The 23,552-nt window shown below is 44.8% G+C and overlaps 1 protein-coding gene and 1 long non-coding RNA gene across 2 annotated transcripts in view; both read left to right on the top strand.

Moving 5' to 3' along the window:
* Window positions 1-8,864, top strand: part of LOC144828350 (uncharacterized) — a 47,743-nt gene extending 38,879 nt beyond the window's left edge. The window contains exon 3 of the long non-coding RNA XR_013610430.1: window positions 8,299-8,864. This is a non-coding gene — a long non-coding RNA (uncharacterized LOC144828350). The remainder of the gene's footprint in view (window positions 1-8,298) is intronic.
* Window positions 8,865-9,093: 229 nt separating this feature from the next.
* LOC144828345 (uncharacterized) lies at window positions 9,094-11,929 on the top strand. The gene is made up of 2 exons (XM_078686465.1): window positions 9,094-10,853; window positions 11,098-11,929. Exon 1 carries the CDS (start codon window positions 9,241-9,243, stop codon window positions 10,792-10,794), a length of 1,554 nt encoding a protein of 517 aa, XP_078542591.1. The 5' UTR covers window positions 9,094-9,240; the 3' UTR covers window positions 10,795-10,853; window positions 11,098-11,929.
* Window positions 11,930-23,552: the final 11,623 nt, after the last annotated feature.

Here is a 23,552-nt window from a genome sequence, read left to right as displayed (position 1 = left end):
CTGTGTGAATAATAACAGCTGTGAGCCCGTGCCTGAGGTGCATCATCAGAGCTGTGTGAATAATAACAGCTGTGAGCCCGTGCCTGAGGTGCATCATCAGAGCTGTGTGAATAATAACTGCGTCAGCCCCGTGCTGAGGTGCATCATCAGAGCTGTGTGAATAATAACTGCGTCAGCCCAGTGCTGAGGTGCATCATCAGAGCTGTGTGAATAATAACAGCTGTGAGCCTGTGCCTGAGGTGCATCATCAGAGCTGTGTGAATAATAACTGCTGTGAGCCCGTGCCTGAGGTGCAGCCTCAGAGCTGTGTGAATAATAACTGGGTCATCCCCGTGCGTGAGGTGCATCATCAGAGTTGTGTGAATTATAACAGCTGAGAGCCCGTGCCTGAGGTGCATGATCAGAGCTGTGTGAATAATAACTGCGTCAGCCCCGTGCGTGAGGTGCATCATCAGAGCTGTGTGAATAATAACAGCTGTGAGCAACAGTATACTCTTGCACACACTCTCACTGCTCACCAATTCAAAGTTTGCTAAACATTTTATGCAACGCATTGTCATACACAATGCCAATAACTCAAACTTTAATGCTGCGAGACCTATTGCATTGTAAATGCTTGTTAATACGGTATTGGGGGTGGGCAGCTTTCCGGCGTATTGGAAGACGCCTCCTTGATCCCTTTGCTAAAAGAAATTAATCTTGACTCAACAGATGTTCGCAACTTCAGATTTCTCGCCTACCTTTTCCAGCCAAAATGTTGGAGAAATGGATTAATAGATATTTGAGCAGATATCTATATGACGCTGAGGTGCTTGATTGTACTCAATATGGCTTCCGGGAGGGCCACAGTACAGAAACCGCCCTCTTAAAATCTACTGACGAGATTAGGAAAACTCTGGAACAGGGTGGTAAAGCAGCAATGATTATGCTGGATCTCTCAGCAGCGTTTGACAGGGTCCATCATGATCTTCTGATGGACCGTTTGTCAGCCTGCGGAGTAAAGAACTCTGCCTGTAAGATCTTAAAGTCTTTCCTCTCTGATCGTAGGCATATAGTAGCCCTTGGAGAGTTTTGTTCGGCCCCTTTTCAACTTCCCTGTGGGGTCCCACAGGGATCATCATTAAGTCCAACTCTATTTAACATGTACGTATCGTCCCTGGCTCCATTGATAAGATCTTTTGGTTTCCATCTTACTTCCTATGCGGACGATACGCAGATAGTGGTATCCCTCCTTCCAGGATTAGAAGGGGCTGTTAGCCACAAGCTACATGATTGTATGGAAGCAGTTGGATCATGGATGGCCAGTAATTGTCTTAAATTAAACTCAGACAAGACTGAGGTCATTCTATTTGGGAACGATATTAACTTGTGGACCCCAGAATGCTGGCCTGACTCTTTGGGACCTCTGCCTGTACCTTCCACACATGTTAAACATTTGGGAGTGTATCTGGATGACAGATTGGATATGAAAAAACAGGTCAACGCCATGGTGTCATCCACGATGTTCACTATTAGAACTACCAAGAAAATCCTCGCTTTTCTGCCTAAGGAGAGTCGACAGACGGTGGTTATGGCACTGGTCATGTCAAGACTGGACAATTGCAACAGCCTCTATTTAAACATCCAATAGAGGCTGTTGCATAGGCTACAGATGCTGCAGAACACAGCTGCTAGGCTGATTTCAGGCATACCTAAATTCTCCCCTATTTCTAGTGAAATCCGTAGACTTCACTGGTTGCCAGTGAGACAACGAGTGCACTTCAAATCGATGTGCCTCCTTTTTAAGTCCCTTCAGAACCGGGGACCACGCTGTCTACAGGACCAACTTCAATGGTATCTACCAACTAGGTCTCTATGCTCATCAGCTCAAAAACTGGTGAGAGTACCACCAGTGAAAAAAGCATGCTAGGGCGGGGAAAACTTTGTGATGGGCGCAGCAAAACTGTGGAATCAGCTTCCCTTTTATTTGAGGAGTTGCACGGATTTGCTACCATTCAGATAAATGCTTAAAACTTGGTTGTTCTAGAACCACCTCTTTACCGTGCAACTCGTCTTTTTTCCCTCCCTCTGGATAGCAGATAGCGCCAGGACACCCACGGGTAACAGACGCGCTCTATAAATTAATTATCATAACATAACATAACATAACAATGTGTTTGGTATAATACAAAGGCTAGTTTTATATATAACCTTGTGTGGAGTTCCTTTTGTGAGGGGCCTGGGATGTTGTTGCTGGTGGGTGTGTGCGCAAATACTTAACTTACATTGCCTCCGGGGTAAGCCTTACTGCTCGTGTCACGCTACCAAGGGGGTGAGCAGGGGTTATCTTGGCGTGTAACTCCCTTGCCCTGACTAGAGTGGTGGTTTCTGCCTGGTTTTGGCGCAAGCCTTAGCCAACCGGAAATCCCATTTCTAACAGCATGCATTTGCAGTTTGAGTTTCTCTGATTGCCATGGTAACACGTTTATGGCAGGTGTGAGGGATGTGCTGACTGATCTTAACAAGTTGTCCTGAGCACATGAGAGCTCGAATTGCAGGAACGATGGTGATCTATATAAAGAGTCCCTTTTCTCCGGGTCGAGCTCAGGGGAATATCCTATGGTTGTGCATGACCCTCCTTTGCTAATAAGAGCTGTGGTACCCGGGGTTGGAGTGGCGATGGCCGTATCTTCTTTTGGTATGAGGCAGGTGACCGTCGAGATTATTGGAGTATTGTGTGGGCTGCTAGTGCCGGTTGAAGTCCTCCCAGCTGTTCCCAAGCCCAATCCCTCTTCCTGGTTTGCTGCCTGTTTTGTTGTATGTAGATCAAATAAAGCTGGAGAGGCTCCCATGTTGTGCCAACACAAAGATCTTTTCGTCCACCCCCTGAACAGTGTACATGAGAGCCGACGAGAGGATGACTCCTGCCCCATTGGTGAGAGAGGGGTTAGATCTTTTGGCCCTCCACCTGTTGTTATACTTGCCCTTGGGGATTTGCCTTTTACAGTTGTAGATCCAAGAAGCGTTTTGACTGTAGAAGGCTCTAGGCCCTTAAAAGCATCGCCATCATCATGTATGAATATGGGAGATGTTGTGTCTATAGATCGTACGTATTCGCACCCTTGGGGTGGCCCTTAGGCTGGACCTTCGACTGATTGGTTGCCCCCACCCCCTTTTGGCATTGTTGATGGACATGCCCGCAGTTATGGACAAGTACCGCGCGGGAGCAGATTCCAGGCCTGCTTACAGGGAGGTGCGAGAGCAGGGCTCACTGGGGTGCCGCAAGCCGCACCCAACCTAGTTGGGCCGCCTCTGTGGGACACTCCCGGGTACTTCACTCCACGGCCGCCGCGAAGGGAGACCGGGCTTTCATGCTTATGCTCCAGATGCCCGCTTGAAACCTTCGCACTTGCCTGCCGAGGCCTGTCTCTGGGTTCTGCCTCGCCGCTCTACTGGGCTCTCAGGCAGGACCCCCGCAGTCACTGCTTCTGGCTGGTTAAAATTTAACCCCCTGGTGATTTTCTCCAGGTGGGTCAGGTCAAATTGGAGCCAGGTACGTGTCAAGGCCGCTGTGATCCGTGACTCCCCCGCACCGTCAACTCTATCGCATCGCTCGCCTCACCCCGACCCTCCTCCTGTACTCTCAGTGCTCTCATGTAGGAATTCTGCACATATACAAAACTATGCACAGGAATATGGAACCTCGGTGTGTAGGGGCTAAGTCTTCATATCGCCTTCGTACCCACAAGCCCAAGACGGACTAGCTATAGTGTCATATTCGCTCTCCTACTCACAAATGGAGAAACAAATGATTAGACAACCCAGAACACAACACTCCCTGATCTCTCCGGAATCGTGGTAACAAGACACTCACTTTCGCTCACACTCTCGTACCTGTCCACAACCAGATCTGACAGTGTCACTGAATTAGTTTAAAATATTTATTTCAACTAACGTGCTCTAAAATGCAGTATACGTGCCACTACTAGAGTAATAACTCATAATACAAATATTGTCAGCATCCCAGCAATCCCATACATTATGAAAAGAGATGTCATTTTCAAAAGACAATGGGGACAGGACTATAATACCTAAGCTCCCTCCACGTGGACAGAATATGTAATATTGTATAATAGAAGATCTCTGGGCTTTGTCAGCAGACCCCATACCTTAGGACATAGATCGTATTTCTACATCACAGGTGCATGTTGCTCATCTCCCTGGAAAGGTCCCACTCCAAGTGTGTGTCTGTTAAACAAACATTCTCGTAATATCAAAAATGTGAGTGTTCCACAAACAGCAGCTGCAGGGTATTTTTTGCCTATGTGCTAGGGCCTGACCAGAACAGAATAACAAGGGGCGTTGTTGTTTGACCTTGCTTGTTCAGGCTAAACTCAGGGAATAAGCAGAGAACGGTTGCAGCAGACAGTTCTCATGTGAACAGCGTAACAGTCTTGCATAAGAGAAAGCGCCTAGTAGCGTGTGCAAAAGCAGCATCATGGCTCTCGGGCTCATGCTAACTTAAAGATGTTGACAATGCCCTCTGTACCCTTGTGACAGCTCCTCTGAGCTCCTAGAGCCTCAGTGCTCCTCTGATCCCTCGCAGCCTCAGTGCTCCTCTGAGCTCCTAGAGCCTCAGTGCTCCTCTGATCCCTCGCAGCCTCAGTGCTCATATGAGCCCTCGCAGCCTCAGTGCTCCTCTGATCCCTCACAGCCTCAGTGCTCCTCTGAGCCCTCGCAGCCTCAGTGCTCCTCTGAGCCCTCGCAGCCTCAGTGCTCCTCTGAGCCCTCGCAGCCTCAGTGCTCCTCTGAGCTATCTGCAGCCTCAGTGCTCCTCTGAGCTCCCTGCAGCCTCAGTGCTCCTTTGAGCCCTCGTAGCCTCCGTGCTCCTCTGAGCCCTCGCAGCCTCAGTGCTCTTCTGAGCTCCTAGAGCCTGTCAGACCCTCCAGAATTTAGTGATTTCGCGATTTGCGAAATAATCGTGAAATCAGGCGCGGAGCACGATGTCTGCTATATTTATCTTCTTGGCCACAAAAAAGCTCTCTGGCTGAAATGGCGCTATCTGATTGGCTTTACGCGCACACGTCACTACGTGGTGCCGTACAGCAGTAACATTACAGAAGTGATTGTGTAACAGTCGTCTCTCTGAGCGTGGATACTGTGACTCTGTCACTTCCCTGTTTGTTATCCTGCTTGCAGCTCTGTGATCGAACCCAGAGCCGAGGATAGCTCAGGACTGTCATGGTAATACGTGATTTGTGGCAGAGATCAGCCAGGCCGGCTCACTCTACGTGAGCTTCTCACAGGAAGATTTAGAAGCTTCCCTCAGACCTCAGGTCAGCCAGGGCTGGAGTGGAGAACCACGCAGCAAGCATCCGTGACACATGACACCTGTTAGCAGGCAGAAGAATACCTTAGAAGTTGGCACCCTCCCCTGCTCCTCGAGTTATGTTCACATCTCACATTCTGCAGCGCCCAGCTGCCACCCCTGCCTGTGATGAAAGATGGATTTCATGGGGTCCAAGAAGTGGTAGATCAAGCTCAGGGACGGCCATCACTTGGCCTCCTTTGCTGCTCCAGTCCAGTTTCCAAGAAGCGGGCAACAGACGTGCATCTACAGCAGGTCTTTTCAATCCTTGTTTTTCTACCACGCATTGAATACTCCCTGTAAAAAGAGTACCTTCCATAAAGGAAAGTTGGTTCAGTAAAGAACTGAAACCGCTGAACCCGAAAAAACACTTACATAGATAAAATATGAATTTCATGCACATTTGCATTATGATTCATAAAGTGTTTTTGGTGAAATTGTTGGAAAAAACTACAAGGTTTTGTATACCTATGTCTACGAAATGCATTATATTAGTGCACACCTCGGCTTTTTCAGGCTTGGCAGTGAAAACATTGTAAACTTTTCATCAAAATTAAAGGCCCTGCTTTTGTTGTTTACATGTGGATTGTCTGCCTATTGCACAAGCAATGTGTACACTATGCAGACTCTTGCTGTCTGAAATGCTCTGTATTCAGTGTGAATTATGCACCACAAATCTTTTTTTGGGTTGAAACTGTAAGATTATTATTTTTATAAACTTTGGATGTGGGGCTCAAACGTACAAATGTGAATTTAAGCAACACCACTTGCGTAGTGGACCTCAGAAAAGTAAAAGGGAAAAGTAAATTTGCGTACACCAGAATCCAAAGCGTTGTTGCCAAAAATGCCATAATATGGGAATCACTTATTATTGATTCTTCAGTCCAAATTAACAATCTGAATTGTGCATTAGATATATAGACTAATCGATAAGGCTTCAAAGATTGTTCCACGGAGAGCAGAATTGTTACATAACTGCAATCATATTTTTTCTGTAGGTGATCCTTCACAACACCATGATTGCATTTCTGAAGACAGCTTATGGTATTGTTGACTGCAAGTCCGATTTGGCGTGATGCTTTTATTGAGAGATTTGATGGCAATATTCATTAATTTGTGAGAAGATATTTCGGCACTTGGATCATTTGTTGTGAAGAATTATCCATAACCTATGCTTGTGTGATTTATGATTCACTGATGTGTGTCTTTTACTAGTACTGGGTTAATAAATATAGAATATATTCCTCCAGAGACCAGTTGTCTGTGCCTATTCTCTGTTGGTTGTTTTATGCTTCCTTACCCAGTTAGTCAATGAGTACAAACGGAGAAAGATTCTACTGCAAAATCTCTAAATGGATTTTTCAAATGGCATGACACGCCCTCACCGCTGCTTTATAGGAGAAAACTAACTGCATTAGGACATTGTAGGTCTGCAATGTTATGAAACAGCTCCTTAGATTTGAAATACTGCTAATTTGTTCAGAGAAGTAATACAATATTGCCTGCATTATGGAAGTTTACTTCACAAAGTCAATAAATTCAAAGGCGGTTCCAGTGGCGCTTACAGGGATCTGGTATTTAGAGTCTGAGTTAGTGGAGGGACAGTTCACACACTCTACTAGTCCTAGAAGATACTGGTTAATCTTGGGTGTACTAGTACTGTTGCTGGGTTATCAACGAGAAAATGTCATGGTTAAGAGGCACACATTTTTTCAACACTGAACAGTCTGATTAGTTCTGATCTGATTGGAGGAGACACCAACAGAATCGACTAGTTCACCAGTTGCAATCAGAAATGTGTACTTTACATTTATCCTCTAACTCTGGCATTAAACCTAAATATCAAGAGTGCAGACCCCGTTGCTTTTCTGCTACCTCCTTCTCTGCCTTTCCCCTTCAAAATCACTCCTTCCTCATCTATTTTCTCTGTCCTTTATAGTCCCTTTCCTAGCCCTACCCTTTTTAATGTCTTCGTATCCTCATTGGCGAAAATCACCGAAAAATGGGGATGATACACAACTGTTGATTGCTCTTGATGGGCTCAAAGATACAAGGATTAGACTAACCAACATGCCTCTCTGGAATGGTGGCTTGGATGTCCAATCACTGTCTGAAACTGAATGCAGACAAATCTGAGATTCTGCTCTTTAGAGGAGCACAGTCAGTCTGGAATGCAACCTGGTGGCACTCGTCACTGGGCAATGCACCCGCAGTTAAATAGGGTGCAAAAAACGTAGGCATTCTTGTTGCTAATGCACTAAACATGCGTGCACTTTGTGGGAAAAGCTTTGCAACACTAACATTGCTAAAAAGACTCTTTCAATGGATCCCTCTAGAGTGTTGGATGACCATTGTCCAAAGCACTGCTAATTAGCAAATGGGACTATGGGTATGGTGGACTACCTCTTCACTCCATTGCAAATGGTTCAGAATGCGGCAGCCAAACTGGTATGCAACAAAAGCAAGTACAGTTTAGCATCAGAAAGCATGAGGACGCTCCACTGGCTCCCTGTGTGACAAATGGCCAAATGTAAACTATTCGGCCATACGTACAAAGTCCTACACCAGATGGGCCCTAGAATTCTTAGTGATCGTCGTCTTTTAAGCACCCACACGGAACTTGAGGTCATGCCACTAGGCACTGGCAAAAACTATGTGCCTCAAGAAGAGCAGGGCTAGAGATCGCTCCTTTTCACATCTAGCAGCGACTCACTCAAATGAATTACCTCTAGAACGTAGGCTTATCAATTACTACCTAATATTCAGGAAAAAATTCAAACCAAACCTGTTTCCCAAGACCTGTTTAGCAACCTAAAGACCCTCTGTCAGAACTCTACCCTCACTAATAATGTGCCGTCATATGGATGAATGATGTGCTGTATAAATAAATAAATGAAAAAGTCCCTTTGATTTCATTCCCATCCTCACAGAGATTTGTTTTTCATTCACAGAATCAATAAAACCTGATGAAGAGACCTGCAGCACCCCAGCCCCAGATAATCAACTGTACCAGTGTGTAGAGTCTGAGAAAACCCTCGGCTGGAGATTGGACCTGGATACACACCCTACGATGTATACGTTCAGGGGAAAAACACAGACCTAGTTCGTGAAAAATTTCATGCCGAGCTCATCTTAATGGACAGTTTTAAAAGATTCACACCAGAAATCATCTCTTTGAGTATACACAGTCTGAAAAACCTTTGGTTTACTCCCACAATTGTAATTCTAATGTGAAATTAGAGCAGTTAATCTGAATATCCAGAGGATAGGTCACACCAGTGTAAGGAGTGTGAGAAAAGCATGATCCCAGAACATTTCTGTTGAAATATCATAGAATGTTTACTGGGGAGAAACTCTAGCTGTCTATGGAATGTGGATAAACCTGCACTGAGGTTTCTTCGCTGCACAGGCATCAAATAGTTCATTCTGAGGATAGGACGTACCAGTGTACCGAATGTGGGAAAAGCTCCACTGAGACAAAGAAGCTGTTGAGAGACCAGAGAGTCCATACAGGTGATGAGCGCTATAATTGTACAGAATGTGGGATTAGCTACACTGAGAATGGCACACTGGTAAAGCAACTGATAATCCATACTGATGAGGAACACTTTCACTGTAATGAATGTGAGAAAAACTTTGCTGAGAAGAAATCACTGTTGTCATATAGTCCATACCGGTTAGAAACCATGCCACTGTACAGAAAGTGCAAACAAAATTCAATAGTGACGCATAAGATAATTCATGTTGGTGAGGAACCCTATCAGTGTACCGAATGTGAGAACATCTTCACTTGGACTAGCATAGATCAGATTCATCAGAGTAACCATACTTGTTAGAAACCCTGTCACTGTACAAAATTTAGGAAATGATTCAGTGAGAACATCACACTGAAAATGCATCAGACATGCCATTCCGCCAATAAAACCTATCAGTATACAGAATGTAGGCAACGCTTCATTAAGACAAACAGTGTTTTAAAACAACAGATAGTCCATACTGGCGAGAAAGCCTTCCACTGCACAGAATGTGGAAAAAGGTTTACTCTGAAGGTTGCGCTGTTCAGTCATCAGAGAATCCACACTGGTGAGAACCTCTATCAGTGTACAGAATGTGGGAAAAGCTTTACGGAAAAGGGTACACTGTTGAGTCATCAGAGAATCCATACTGGTGAGAAACCCTATCATTGCACAGAATGCAGGAAGAGCTTTACTGTGAAGGCTACGCTGTTGAACCATCAGAGAATCCATATTGGTGAGAAACCCTATAAGTGTACAGAATGCTTGAAAAGCTTTACTGTGAAGGGTACGCTGTTGAGCCATCAGAGAATCCATACTGGTGAGAAACCCTATCAGTGTACAGAATGCTGGAAAAGCTTTACTGTGAAAAGCCATTTGTTGAAGCATCAGAGAATCCACACTGGTGAGAAACCCTATAAGTGTACAGAATGCTGGAAAAGCTTTACTGTGAAGGGTACGCTGTTGAGCCATCAGAGAATCCATACTGGTGAGAAACCCTATCAGTGTACAGAATGCTGGAAAAGCTTTACTGTGAAAAGCCATTTGTTGAAGCATCAGAGAATCCACACTGGTGAGAAACCCTATCAGTGTACAGAATGTGGGAAAAGCTTTACTCAAAAGGGCATGCTGTTGAACCATCAGAGAATCCACACTGGTGAAAAACCCTATAAGTGTACAGAATGTGGAAAAAGCTTTACCCAGAAGGGTGCACTGTTGAGGCATCAGAGAATCCATATTGGTGAGAAACCCTATCATTGCACAGAATGCAGGAAAACCTTTAGTATGAAAAGCTATTTGTTGAAGCATCAACGAATCCACACTGGTGAGAAACCCTATCAGTGTACAGAATGTGGGAAAAGCTTTACTCAAAAGGGCATGCTGTTGAACCATCAGAGAATCCACACTGGTGAAAAACCCTATAAGTGTACAGAATGTGGAAAAAGCTTTACCCAGAAGGGTGCACTGTTGAGGCATCAGAGAATCCATATTGGTGAGAAACCCTATCATTGCACAGAATGCAGGAAGAGCTTTACTGTGAAAAGCAATTTGTTGAAGCATCAACGAATCCACACTGGTGAGAAACCCTATCCCTGTACAGAATGCTGGAAAAGCTTTACTGAAAAAGGCACGCTGTTGAGCCATCAGAGAATCCATACTGGTGAGAAACCCTTTCAGTGCACAGAATGCGGGAAGAGCTTTACTGTGAAGTGTACGCTGTTGAGCCATCAGAGAATCCATACTGGTGAGAAACCCTATCAATGCACAGAATGCAGGAAGAGCTTTACTGTGAAAAGCAATTTGTTGAAGCATCAAATACTCCACACTAGTGAGAAACCCTTTCAGTGCACAGAATGCATGAAAAGCTTTACTGAGAAGGGTACCCTGCTGAGCCATCAGAGAATCCATTCTAGTGAGAAACCCCATCCGTGAACAGGTTGCTGGAAAAGCTTCACTGTGAAAAGCACTTTGTTGAAACATCAGAGAATCCACACTGATTAAAACCCCGATCAGTGTACAGTATGCAGGAAAAGCTTTACTGTATAGGGTAAGCTGTTGAAGCGTCAGAGAATCCATACTGGTGGGAAACTGCATTGGTGTACTGAATGTGAGAGAGGCTTCACTAAGAAAAAAGCTATCTTAAGACATCAAAACATCCACAGTGGTGAGAAACCGTATCCATGCACAGAATGTAGGGAACGCTTTACTCATAAGAAATCACTCTCAGAGAATCCATACTGATGAGAAAACTTTTCATTGTTCAGAATTTAGGAAACACTTCACTCAGATACCCTTAATAAAGGCAATTCATTGTGGCAAACATGAGAAAAGCTTCACAAGAATGCAGATATTGTAAAATAATCTGAGAATCCGTTCATTGTAGAAAACTCATAGCTTAGAATGTGGAATACTAGTGAAGCAAGGGGACTTGAAATATATCAGCATTTGGGAGATAGAATGAATGCAAAAGCGAATCCAAAGACCAATTCAAAATACGAGTCCTCTCTTTCACCTTACGTAATCTATTATTTTTAACCAATTCTTCATATTCTAAACATTGCCGTCTTGCCCTGCACAAGGGTACGTGACTGGTAAATATGAATGTGTGCGGAATTGTTGAAAGTATAAAGGTAACGATCATCACCATGGTGTCCAATCAAGAGCTTTTTTAAAGTCCGTATTACCCCATTCACTCGCTTACTAAGATTCCCTGGCCATGACAGCTGTTTGTCCTTTTATAAATACTACTTGTTTCATAAATTCATATGCACAAATGTAGACACACACCTGTGAAAATAAATGTGCAATAACACGTTATTTGCAACAACAAAGCAAAAATCAAACCCTTCTTACTATGACAAAATTCTGTTATAGCCTCAATGCAATGTGACTGACGTGACTAATTCTCATTAGAAAACATCATGGCACATAGAGATCTGTAACATGAAATATTCTGTTCATTATCATTGGTTTTTTTAAGACTCATTTTTATTTCAGGAGTAGGTAAAATGCTATACTGTTTGGCTATTTGTTGTAAAAGAACAAAAGCAATGCTTAATTATGTTGTTAAGTGTGAGAGACTCTTTTTGCAAGCTCCCCCGTATGCTTTTTGCCCTACTGTTGCTTGAGGTAGTTATGTTATGTTATGTTATGTTAACTGGTTTTTTGTAGAGCGCACGGCTACTCAAAAAGAGTGTCCCGGCGCTTTTAATTGAAGCAGGCTGCAGTAAACTAACATAACACCTTTAAGAGAATAAGAAACAACAAAGTGAAAAAACAGAAAACAGCACACAAAGAAGGCCTACTGGACAAACAGCCAGGTCTTAAGGTCCTTTCTGAAGGATAATATGCCAGTGGATCCCCGAAGTGAGAGGGGCAGGGAATTCCATAATTGGGGCGCCAGTAACCCAAAGGAGCGACCACCCAGACGCGCTCTCTTCACCCGTGGGACAGTAGCCAGAAATAAAGATTCTGATCTAAGAGAGCGAGCCGGTTGGTAGAAAGTCAGTCTCCTCTGGAGATATTTCGCTCCCGACGCATGAAGGGCCTTAAATGCCAATGTCAGAGCCTTAAAAACAATCCGCTTGCGGATTGGGAGCCAGTGCAAGGTGTGGAGCAAACCCATAGCGCTGGTACGCCTGTTCACTCCGTAGACCGCCCTTGCCGCAGCATTCTGTACAACCTGAAGCCGCTGTAACAGGTACTCCGGCAGGCCCAGGTATAAAATGTTGCAATAATCCAACCTGGAGCCAATCAGGGCCTGTACAGTCAGCTTCCGGTGCTCCTCCGATAACAGGGGAAGGAACCTCCGCAGCATCCTGAGGAGGCCAAAGCACATGCCTGACACTCCTAAGATCTGGGCTTTCATTGTCAGCCCCGCGTCCAGCTTAACACCCAAGTTTTTTGCTATTTGGGAAGAACGCATAGGGGGGAACATGTCAGTAGGCCACCAGGCCTGCCAGTCTGGCTCCGTGTCGCACCCAAAGAAGAGTATCTCAGACTTGTCGGAATTGCACTTGAGGCTGTGCAGTTGGAACCATTGGAACACAGCCCCAAGGCAATCCCGGATACTCTCCCCCTTGAAATCTTCTCCTCTCTTACACGAGAAGAGAAGCTGGGTATCGTCGGCATAAGATACGATCCGGGCCCCGAACGACTCCGCCAATGCCGCCAAAGGGGTCATAAAGATATTAAAGAGGGTCGGGCTCAGAATAGAGCCCTGAGGGACCCCGACTCCCAGTGGAGGCATCACGGCGGAATCTGGTGAGGCCCAGATCGTTTGCCGGCGGCTGGCTAGAAAGGAAGAAAACCAACTGAGCACCGTTCCCCGAAGTCCTATCTCATAGAGTCTTGTGAGAAGACCCTCATGGGGAACGGTGTCGAAAGCCGCCGACAAATCCAACATCACCAGCATGGCTTTACCCCCTGGATCCAAGATCTCCTTGATTGTTTCAGAGACCTCGAGGAGCGCCGTCTCGGTGCTAAAATTAGGGCGAAAACCTGACTGGGAGGCATGCAAAATCTCATTCGCCTCTAGAAAATTGGAAAGCACCGATTGTACGTGCTTTTCAGCAATTTTCGAAAGAGCCGGCAACAGAGAGATAGGCCGGTAGTTGACAAGGGCCTTAGGGTCCAGACCAGGCTTCTTAAGCAGCGGGATGACCATCGCCTGCTTCCAAGCCTGCGGGACCACTCCCTGACTCAATGAAAGATTTAGCAGCGGGTTGACCATAGGATTGATCACATCAGCCAGTTTCGCCAGTGTTTTAGCAGGACAAGGATCCAGGGGCGAGCCAGATTTCCCAGGGGCGAGCCAGATTGAGTGCTGTGTAATGACTGTAGTGCCTGTGGACCCTGCATTCCAGGCCTCGGTGCATGTACTCTGACCCTTAAAAGTGTATGTTTAATTGGCTTATCTCCAATTAGCATAAGTTTACTACTACATTGATGTCTATTGTATGACACCCGATGTACCCGGAGTCTATACATTAAGTGTTCCTCATGGACTGCAATACTTATTGTGCCACCACAAGTGTGACAATGTGTAACATCTCTCCCACACTGCCATTGCAGGCTGGCAGAGTAGCATTAAAACTGCTAACTCGACTGTGCCATTTCAACCTGTGGCAAAGCCAAAACCTTCTTTTTTTAATATTTGTAAGTCACACCTAAGGTAGGTCTAACAAGCCTCAAAGGAAGGGTGTATTATATTACAGAGAAGGATATCAGTTATATTTTACATATCCTGACTGCAAAAACCCTGAATTGTCAATTTTACTGTGTTAAGATGAGTAGCCCCATTGGTTCGTGTGGAGTTACACACTGACAACTCCGTATTGCTAACTTCCAAATGGCACTACTAAAGTTGAATCTTTAAGGTATCAAAAGAATCATTGCAAAAAATCTAACTTGATGCACAAGTTGAGTTTAATGTAACTATGTTATTAATTTTTAGTATTAAATCTCTTTATTGACAGATTATGGCGCATGCATAAATAACACATGACCATATGGCCCCAAACCCTCATTACATTGTAAGGTAGAAATCTTAGGCAATAAGACAGAAAGAGCCATATCACGCTATAGAACAAATTCCAGGAATGAGCACACTGTAGATGCGAACAATCTATATCAGGTATTAGAAAAACTAGAAGCAACCAAAACCCCCAAATGCCCACCTAAACCCACCACCCAAGTTCCAAGTCCACTACCCCCTTCTATCGAGGGCCCTTAATTTGTAGAAAGTTGTCACTTTGTTGCCCAAAACTTTCCACTAACTGTCTTTGGTTGCACCCAACTGCTGTCCTCGAGACAGCCTGCTGCCCTCCTAGGGAGAGGTGAGAACAACTCTCAGGAAGGGGAATTAAGGACCTGCCCAGGGGAAGAGGTGTGATCTTCTGGCAGGACGGCCTGAGGGGGTGTGAGCCCAGAAGGCGTGTTGTGTGTTTCTTGCTTGGCCCATTGGTGCTTTCCTATTTTAGCCTAACTGTGCATGTTTTAGGCCGCTTTTCTTTTACTCACATTACTACATAACACGCTTGATTTTGTGCCAGATTGTATTTTCGCACAGAACCTGCACATCTCCGACAAAGTTAACGGGGCCACCGATATCCCCAAAAGCCAAACAGGATTATTTGAGTGGGGAGTGTAGTTTGGTCAGTGCTGGGGACGGTTTGGGAGAGGTGCTTGATTTAGATTTGGCTGATTGGTCCAAGCACTTAAGTGCTAATCGTTTCCATGTCCTGTCGTTAGATGTGGGTGATGGTGATGATGTTGCACAAGTCCAGAATGAGGTGAATTTAAGTTTACTGCGGCAGGTTTCGCCCCCTGAAGTAAGTGGCTCTGGGGTTATTATTGGCCCCCTTGATAGTCCAAGCATACCAGGTGCAGAGGGAAAGCAGTCCGACCAGTTGGTCCAGCAGAAGGAGGCATCATCGGAACAGGATAGCAGTGATTTCTCTGTTATCACTTTGCTTAAAAATTTTAATTTGGAGATGCATAAGAGATTTGAGGTTTCTGAGCTGAATCAGGAAAGTATCAGGGCGGCTTGTGGCTTGTTGGAGAAAAAGATAGATGGTTTGAGTAGCCGTACGACGGCATTAGAGGTGGAGGTTAAGTACCTTAGAGAGGACGTTATGGTCAATCGGAAAGAGCTAGAGGCAATCAAGATTAAAGATAGGGAGCACGAGGAAAGGGTAGAAAGGTTGGAGAATATGCAGAGAAGAAATAACCTGAAAATGTTAAAACTCCCTGAGGGCAAAGAAGGAACGGATATCAGAAAATTTGTAGTGCAGCTATTGAAGAGTGAGTTGCAGCTGGAGGAGACAGAGGAGGAGATCTCCAAGGATATTCAGAGAGTACTCCGTGATCCTTTCAGGTTGAACCCGAATCGTGCTAAACCCAGGAGAATCTTGATTCATTTTATGATATATACTCTGAAAGAAAAGATCCTAGCAAGCGCCCCTAAGAAAAAAACAATTGAAGTAGATGGTGTTAAAGTGGAGGTAAGATCAGATTTATCATCTATTACTGCTAATAGACAATGGGAGCATGGTAAAAGTATCGAGCCGTTGAGGAAATTGGGGGCTTCGGTCCATTTGAAGTTCTCTGCGCTGTTAAAGGTTATATGGAGTAACAAGATGCAATCCTTTCGTTTTGTTGATGAGGTGAGTGTCAATCAGGGGGTATGTAAGTCAGGAAACGTTATCGCCACTCATCGTGTTTATTAGGTTGCTCATGTTCTCTCTTAAAGGACTCTGTGTGTACATCACAGTTTTTATTTAAGTTGTAATGTTTTCTTATTTCACCGCCCGTCAAGGGGCATTCATAGGGCTTATTTAGCCATGGGTAATTGGGATGGGTTTTCCGAGGAGACGGGTGGTTTCTAGGGTGTCTCTGGGGTGGAGGGGAGGAAGAAGGGGAAGGGAAAATACAGAAAAATCCTCAGGAGCATTTTTGCTGTCAATGGAAGAGAGGGTGTGAGAGATTGTGTGTCTATGTCTGGGATGAGTGGGGGTAGTTCTAAAGAGTTGAGAATTTTATTTTGGAGCGTAAACAGAATGCTGTGAAAATAAGGGATTTGATTTTGAAATATTTGAGGGATTCTTTGGCCCAAATAATAATATTATAAGAGGCCCATTTATCCGGGGAGGAGAGTAAGAAGTTGTGCTTGTGTCAGCGGTGGTTGGCTCATGAAGTCTATACTCCCCAGACAGCTTTGACTAAAGGGGTCGCAGTTTTAATCAAACATGGTCTAAATAGCTCAGTTGAAGGGAAAGCGGCCAGCGTAGGAGGGAGGTGGCTGATTGTCAAGTTAAAGGTTTACGGGCAAGTGCTTATTGTGGTGATCTACTATGGTTCAAACCAAGACTATATAGGCCCTTTAGACGATTTGGTTAGGGAACTATTGAATTTTTCAGGACAGATCTTCTTGGCAGGTGATTTTAACACGGATATCAGAAAATTTGTAGTGCAGCTATTGAAGAGTGAGTTGCAGCTGGAGGAGACAGAGGAGGAGATCTCCAAGGATATTCAGAGAGTACTCCGTGATCCTTTCAGGTTGAACCCGAATGATTGCTAACATTGTGGTGGGAGCGTGTTGTATGCAGCTCTGCTCTTAAATGTGTAAATTTGTAAATTGTTGAATTGTAATGCTGGTTTAGAACCGGTTTGCTCAGTACTCGCATTTTTAAAACGCTGTTTTTATTTTACTGTATGCATTTGCACTTTCAAGCACGTTGTTTTAAAACGGTTAGCTTTGCACTTTGCACATACCTTTGAGGCGCGCTGACTCCCCGGTCCACCGCAGCTTTCATTGCTGATTGATGTGGAGGGAGGAATAGCGCTGGCACTTCCTGGTCGTTCCACGACGGGCGGCCATTTTGTCAGGGTGTCGGTCTAGTCTCCCAGCCCTCCCTGACTATTAAAGAGCCTATCCTCCTCGCGCCCCCCTAATGATTGCTAACATTGTGGTGGGAGCGTGTTGTATGCAGCTCTGCTCTTAAATGTGTAAATTTGTAAATTGTTGAATTGTAATGCTGGTTTAGAACCGGTTTGCTCAGTACTCGCATTTTAAAAACGCTGTTTTTATTTTACTGTATGCATTTGCACTTTCAAGCACGTTGTTTTAAAACGGTTAGCTTTGCACTTTGCACATACCTTTGAGGCGCGCTGACTCCCCGGTCCACCGCAGCTTTCATTGCTGATTGATGTGGAGGGAGGAATAGCGCTGGCACTTCCTGGTCGTTCCACAACGGGCGGCCATTTTGTCAGGGTGTCGGTCTAGTCTCCCAACCCTCCTAACCTACAAAGACCCTGGTTTGTAGCGCAGCGGAGACGCGCAGCGGGAGCGCCTCTGACGCGCCGAAGAGGCGCCAAAGAGAAGCCAGTCCGTGACAGGACGGGGCTAGGGGCCTAGGCTCAGGATGGTGATCCCTGCACCTGTAAGTGACAACTCTAAGCATAAGATTACATACACTGCTGCCGCACTATGCCATGTACACACTTTCTGTCATGGAGACTGTGTGTGCAACCAAGTTTTATTTTTGGAAGGACCCTTCTCATGTAAAAACTGCCGCTTTCAGAGTATGAATGCACCGCTCCGGCTGGAGTTATTAGCTATGCCCGTTTCCTCGGCCCCTATTAACACCGGTTCCCGTAATAAATGCCTGCTATGTAACGTTAGATCACTGCCTAAACATTACATGCAGATCTGGGATCTTATCTCGGAGGCAGAACCTGACCTATGTTTCTTTACTGAAACCTGGTTAAAACCCCACACTGCACCTACTATTACATTGGGGATACCGCCGGGATACAAAATTATCTGTCAGGACAGACCCATAAAAAAGGGAGGTGGCCTTGCCATCGTGCATAAAGATAATATCAAGGTCTCCACTCTTGAGCAATATTGCTCAGCAGAGATGGAGATGTTGGTTTTTAAAATCAGTACCTCGCCGAAATGTTTTATGAACGGTGCTTTGGTCTATCGGCCTCCTGGACCTATGAACAATTTTTCCAACACATTAATGGAATTATTGGCCCCCCATGTTAATGGTGAGAAAGACTTTTTATTATTGGGTGATTTTAATATACACGCAGAGCTAAAGGAGGAAAAAGAGACCCAGGATTTCCTAAATGATCTTTTTTCATTGGGATTCTTGCTCCGCAATAAAGGACCCACCCATAGGGCCGGACATACTTTGGACCTCATTTTGTCCAGGTTTCCTGGAACTGAGTGTTCTGCCCCTATTGCAAATCTATGGACGGACCATTTTACGATAGAATTTTATATCCCTGAGATAGGACCAACTCCTAAGAGATCTACTCAGATCCCTATGAAACGGAGACAATGGCACAAGATAACTAATGAATCTTTTAGGGATGCCTTCTCTATCCAAGATCACGCCACAATCAGCGATATTGATGTGGCGCTAGAGAAATATGAAAAGGCAGTAACCATTGCCATTGAGCATATAGCTCCAATGAAAACCTTTAAGACCCGCCCGACGAAAAATCAGGAGGTGTGGTTTTCAGAGGACCTGAGGTCCATGAAGCATAGAACTAGAAAATTAGAGAAAACCTGGCGTACATCCCATCTGGAGTCAGATAAATTGGAGTATCAGAGGGCGCTAAAATCCTACCACAAAGCTATTCGAACAGCTCGTAAACATCACATTACCTCACAGTTAGAGGCGGTAGGAAATGCGCCGAGGATGCTTTACCAAATACTGAACTCCTTCCTGAAGCCGGCAGCATGCGAGAGTGTTGACACTTCATCTCAACAACTTTGTAATGATATTTCTTGCTTCTTTACGAACAAGATTGAAACCATCTATGAGAAGATTCATGCCTCCATTGCTTCCATTGGACAAGTTACTCTCCCCACTGTGGTCCCAGCGAGTAAAAAGATTATCGTCTCCACTTTGACGAATTTTTCTACCATCACCTTGGCTGAAGTGGAGGGACTCATTACAACTATAAAGAGTGGGAGTACTATGGATCAGCTTCCACCGAGAGTGATGGTTTCAGTGAGAAGCATATTAGCACCAGAAATCCAAAGTTTGGTCAACCTCTCTTTGGACACAGGCCGTGTCCCATTAGAATGGAAGAGAGCCCAAGTGCGACCCATCCGCAAGAACACCGCCACTGCGTGGGCTGACATGACCAATCTGAGACCCATTTCCCTTTTACCATTCATGGGAAAGCTCATAGAAAAGCACGTCAATAAGCACTTGTCTAATCACCTGGAACACACTGGTGCACTAGACCCTTCTCAGTCGGGCTTTAGACAAAAATACAGCACGGAAACAGCATTGCTGTCGATTACCGATGATCTACGCATGCTCCAGGACAAAGGAACATCAGCTGTCCTGGTGCTGCTAGACTTATCGGCAGCTTTTGATACCATCTCACATGAGATTTTGGTCGAGCGTCTGACTGGGAGTGGACTAGGGGGCATGGCACTGGCTTGGCTAAAGAGCTTTCTTTCGGATCAAACCCAATGTATCACCATGGGAGATTTCCGATCCGAGGAGACCAGGATTACTAAGGGGGTGCCACAGGGCTCTTGTTTGAGCCCAACATTATTCAACATCTATGTGGCCCCCCTGGCTAATATCCTGAGAGCCTTTGGTTTCTGCCCAGTGTCATATGCTGACGATACCCAGCTGCTCTTTCCCTTTGACCATCTAACTCCAGAGGTATTACATTCTTTCTCTGAGGGGATGAGAGCAGTTTCCCAGTGGATGTCTTTGAATATGTTGCAGTGCAATGTTTCAAAGACAGAGGTTATGCTCTTCGGTGAGGCTAAGATCTGCTGGGCTCCTGACTGGTGGCCTTTAGATCTAGGCCCAGTCCCTGAGCCTAAGCAGACAGTCAAGAACCTAGGGGTCTGTCTGGAACAAGAACTCAGCCTGAAGCAGCATGTTACCAACCTTGTTGGATCTTGCTTTCGGACCATAGGATTGCTGCGCAGAGTTTTTCCATTGCTTCCAGACACCATCAGAAAGACCCTGGTCCAGGCGTTGGTTATCAGTCGTCTCGACTATTGTAATGGTCTCTTGCTGTCAGCTAATGAGGATGATCTGGATAGGTTACAGGTCGTGCAGAACACTGCAGCCAGGCTGGTTCTAAATGCCCCTCCGAGAACATCTTCAAAACCTCTTCTTGCCAGGCTTCACTGGCTTTCCATCCGTCAGAGAGTTGTTTTTAAGATCTGTTGTACGGTCCACAAAGGACTTCATGGTTTGGGTCCCTCCTATCTGGCAGACAAGTTTGTGCCGTATGTCCCTTCCCGTGCTCTACGGTCCAGTGACCAACTGCTTCTCACGATTCCTAGGATCAAGCGGGTAAGGCAAGGGGGTAAGGCTCTGTCTGTGAAGGGACCGAAGATATGGAATGGTCTCCCTCTCCAGCTTAGGCAGCTTGAAAATCATTTGGCCTTCAGGAAAAAGCTGAAGACGTTCTTGTTCCAGGTCTAACCATTCAGTTTAAGAACTAGATTGCAGCCATGTAATTCGGTCTCCTGCAGGTTCTGCAGTCATATAGCGCGGAGATACTCACTTGGGAGTTTATTCTAGCGCTCTATAAACACGCAAACAAACAAACAAACAAACACAGTGCTGGATCACAGATTAGACTGTTCTGAAGGGAGTAGAGCAGCTGTGAATCCTAAAATGTCAAATAGAGTCAGGCTGATGATGTCCCAGCTAGGGGTATGTGATATTTGGAGATGCAGGTTTGGACAGCAGCTAGTATTTACGTTTTATAATAAAAAATACAATCATAAATCCGGAATTGATTATTTCTTGGTAGATAGAAGGCTGGTTGATTCAGTTGTTCAGGTGGGCCATGTTGGAGCACATCTATCTGACCATTCAGCCATAACCCTCCGCTTGGCGATAGGGGATGGCACCTCGGATTCAACCTGGAGATTAGATCGCACAATACTCTCTGATCACGAAGCAGTAGAGGTTTGAAGGAGGAGACAAAGCTATTTTTTTTAAAGAATCTGGGATCAACCAGGACACAGACTTTTTGGGATGCATACAAGGCATTTTTACGAGGGAGATTGGGAGCTTTGGCGGATACGAAAAGGAGACTTTATTATGGTAGGGTTACAGACCTCGAGAAGATCTGTATATTGGAGGCGGGCTTGGTAAACTCTAGTAGTAGGGGCCCTAATGAAAAGGTCCTTCAAGATCTTACGGAGTTAAAGACAGAGCTAGTGGGAGTTCTGAGGGAGAGAGTTAAGGAGAAGTGAGATTCCAGCCAGCTTGCTCATTTTGAGTATGGTGAGGGCTGCAGTAAGCTGCTAGCGTGGAAGACAAAGAGTGACCAAGTTTGAAATCTGATTAAAGAAGTGAAGAATGTGGAAACGGGTCTGATGATTACAGATAACAAAGGAATAGCTGCTGCTTTTTATGAATATTTTGGGAAGGTTTATAAGGAGGATATGGTGGTTGAAGATCAGGCTGTGCAGAGTTGGGTGGAACTGTTGGACCCCCTATCGGATGAGCTTAAGGATGTTCTGAATCAGGAGATTACTGAGTTGGTGGTTGAGGAGGTTATTGGGGCGGGGGGGCGGGGGAGAGCCAAGGGTCCTGGCCCCGACGGTCTCCCTGCTGAAGTTCACAAACCATTGGTTGGGATACTAACACCGATTATATGTCAGTTGTTTAATGAGATATTTTTGGGTGATGCGTCTTTGCCCTCCTCTTGGAATGAGGCAACTAGAACAGTAATACTGAATCCAGGGAAGTCACCCAAGTCTGAGGAATCATATAGGCCCATCTCATTAGTTAATACTGATTATAATTTTTTTGCTAAAATTATTGCTGGGAGGCTGAACGGTGTCATCCCACAATTAGTTCAGGAGGACCAAAAAGGTTTTATTAAGGGAAGATATTTGAAAGAGCTGACCTTTTCCCTCATTGGTGCCATAGATATGGCTTCTACTCATGATCTTCCCTTGGCGGTTTTCTCTTTAGATGCCGCCAAAGCGTTTGATCGAGTTAACTGGGTCTATTTGCATGCTTTAATAAAACATCTTAACTTGGGAATACATTTTAGTAAATCTCTTTCAGCAATATATCAGGCCCCCACTTCAAGAGTACTAGTGAAGGGGATGCTAACTCACCCAGTGTCAATTATGCGAGGCACCAGACAAGGGTGCCTGCTGTCACCCCTTTTATTTCACTTGTATAGAGAGCCCCTAGCGCTTATGATAAGGTCTGCTGAGAATATTGTTCCTTTCGAGTTTGAGGTATGGTCTAAGAAGATCGAATTGTATGCAGATGACATAATTATCTATACTCTTAATCTACAGGAATCGATGACATGTCTCCTAGATTTAACTAAAGATTTTGGGGCTGTTTCAGGCTACGATATGAATAAAAAAAAAACAAGTTATGGCCTGGAATATAAATACTGAGGGAATTGTATGTAAAAATGAGATGAGGTATCTCGGAGTTAGGATAACCAGAATATTGCAGATCTCACCAAAATTAATTTTGTTAAGCTTAAAAAGGAGATAAGTGCTAGTTTACGAGGGTGGTCGCATTTACCACTTACACTGTTTGGTCGGACAAATTTGGTGAAAATGATGCTGTTGCCAAAGTTAACTTTTTTGTTTGAAACAGTCCCTCTGATGTTTAAGAAGGATTTGCTTGCAAGTTTGCAGAGTGAGATTAGTACTTTTTTGTGGGCATCAAAAGGGCCGCACCTGTCTTGGAAGAAGCTCAGGAGAAGACTTGCTAAAGGAGGTTTAGAGGTTCCGGACTTGCAATTTTACGCGTGGGCTTTTTTGTTGAAAAACAGCAGGATGTTGCTGGACATGCCGACTAATACGGTGATTGGGAAAATGTTTTGGAGCAATGTTGAGGAAGCAAAACTATAATGAAAATGGTTTTAATGTATACATTTGCTGTTCCCAAATTCTTCAAAAAGGTTAGGTTAAACGTTTTAAGACACTTGGCAGAGACTTGGTTCAGAATCAGTAGAGCTTTAAAAAAGAATTTTTATAGCCAAATGGCTTCGATTTGGGATGCACCTGGCCCGACCATTAAAGGAGATCGGTCTGTAGAGATGGAAGGAGTTATTCGCGGATGGAAAATTAGTTCCCTGGGGGCACTGTGAGGAGGTATGGGGTCGCAGTTTTTCGAGATTCAAATATTTACATATCCAAAGTT

This window comes from Lissotriton helveticus, chromosome 4_1 (genome assembly GCF_964261635.1).
Source record: "Lissotriton helveticus chromosome 4_1, aLisHel1.1, whole genome shotgun sequence".
In the NCBI taxonomy this organism is placed as follows: Eukaryota; Metazoa; Chordata; class Amphibia; order Caudata; family Salamandridae; genus Lissotriton; species Lissotriton helveticus.
Note: the sequence above shows the minus strand (reverse complement) of the source record. Positions and strands in the feature narration are given on the sequence as shown.

What these genes read in the sequence shown, in the direction of transcription:
- LOC144828345 (XM_078686465.1), top strand. Translation starts at nt 9,241, where the DNA reads ATGCATCAGACATGCCATTCCGCCAATAAAACCTATCAGTATACAGAA.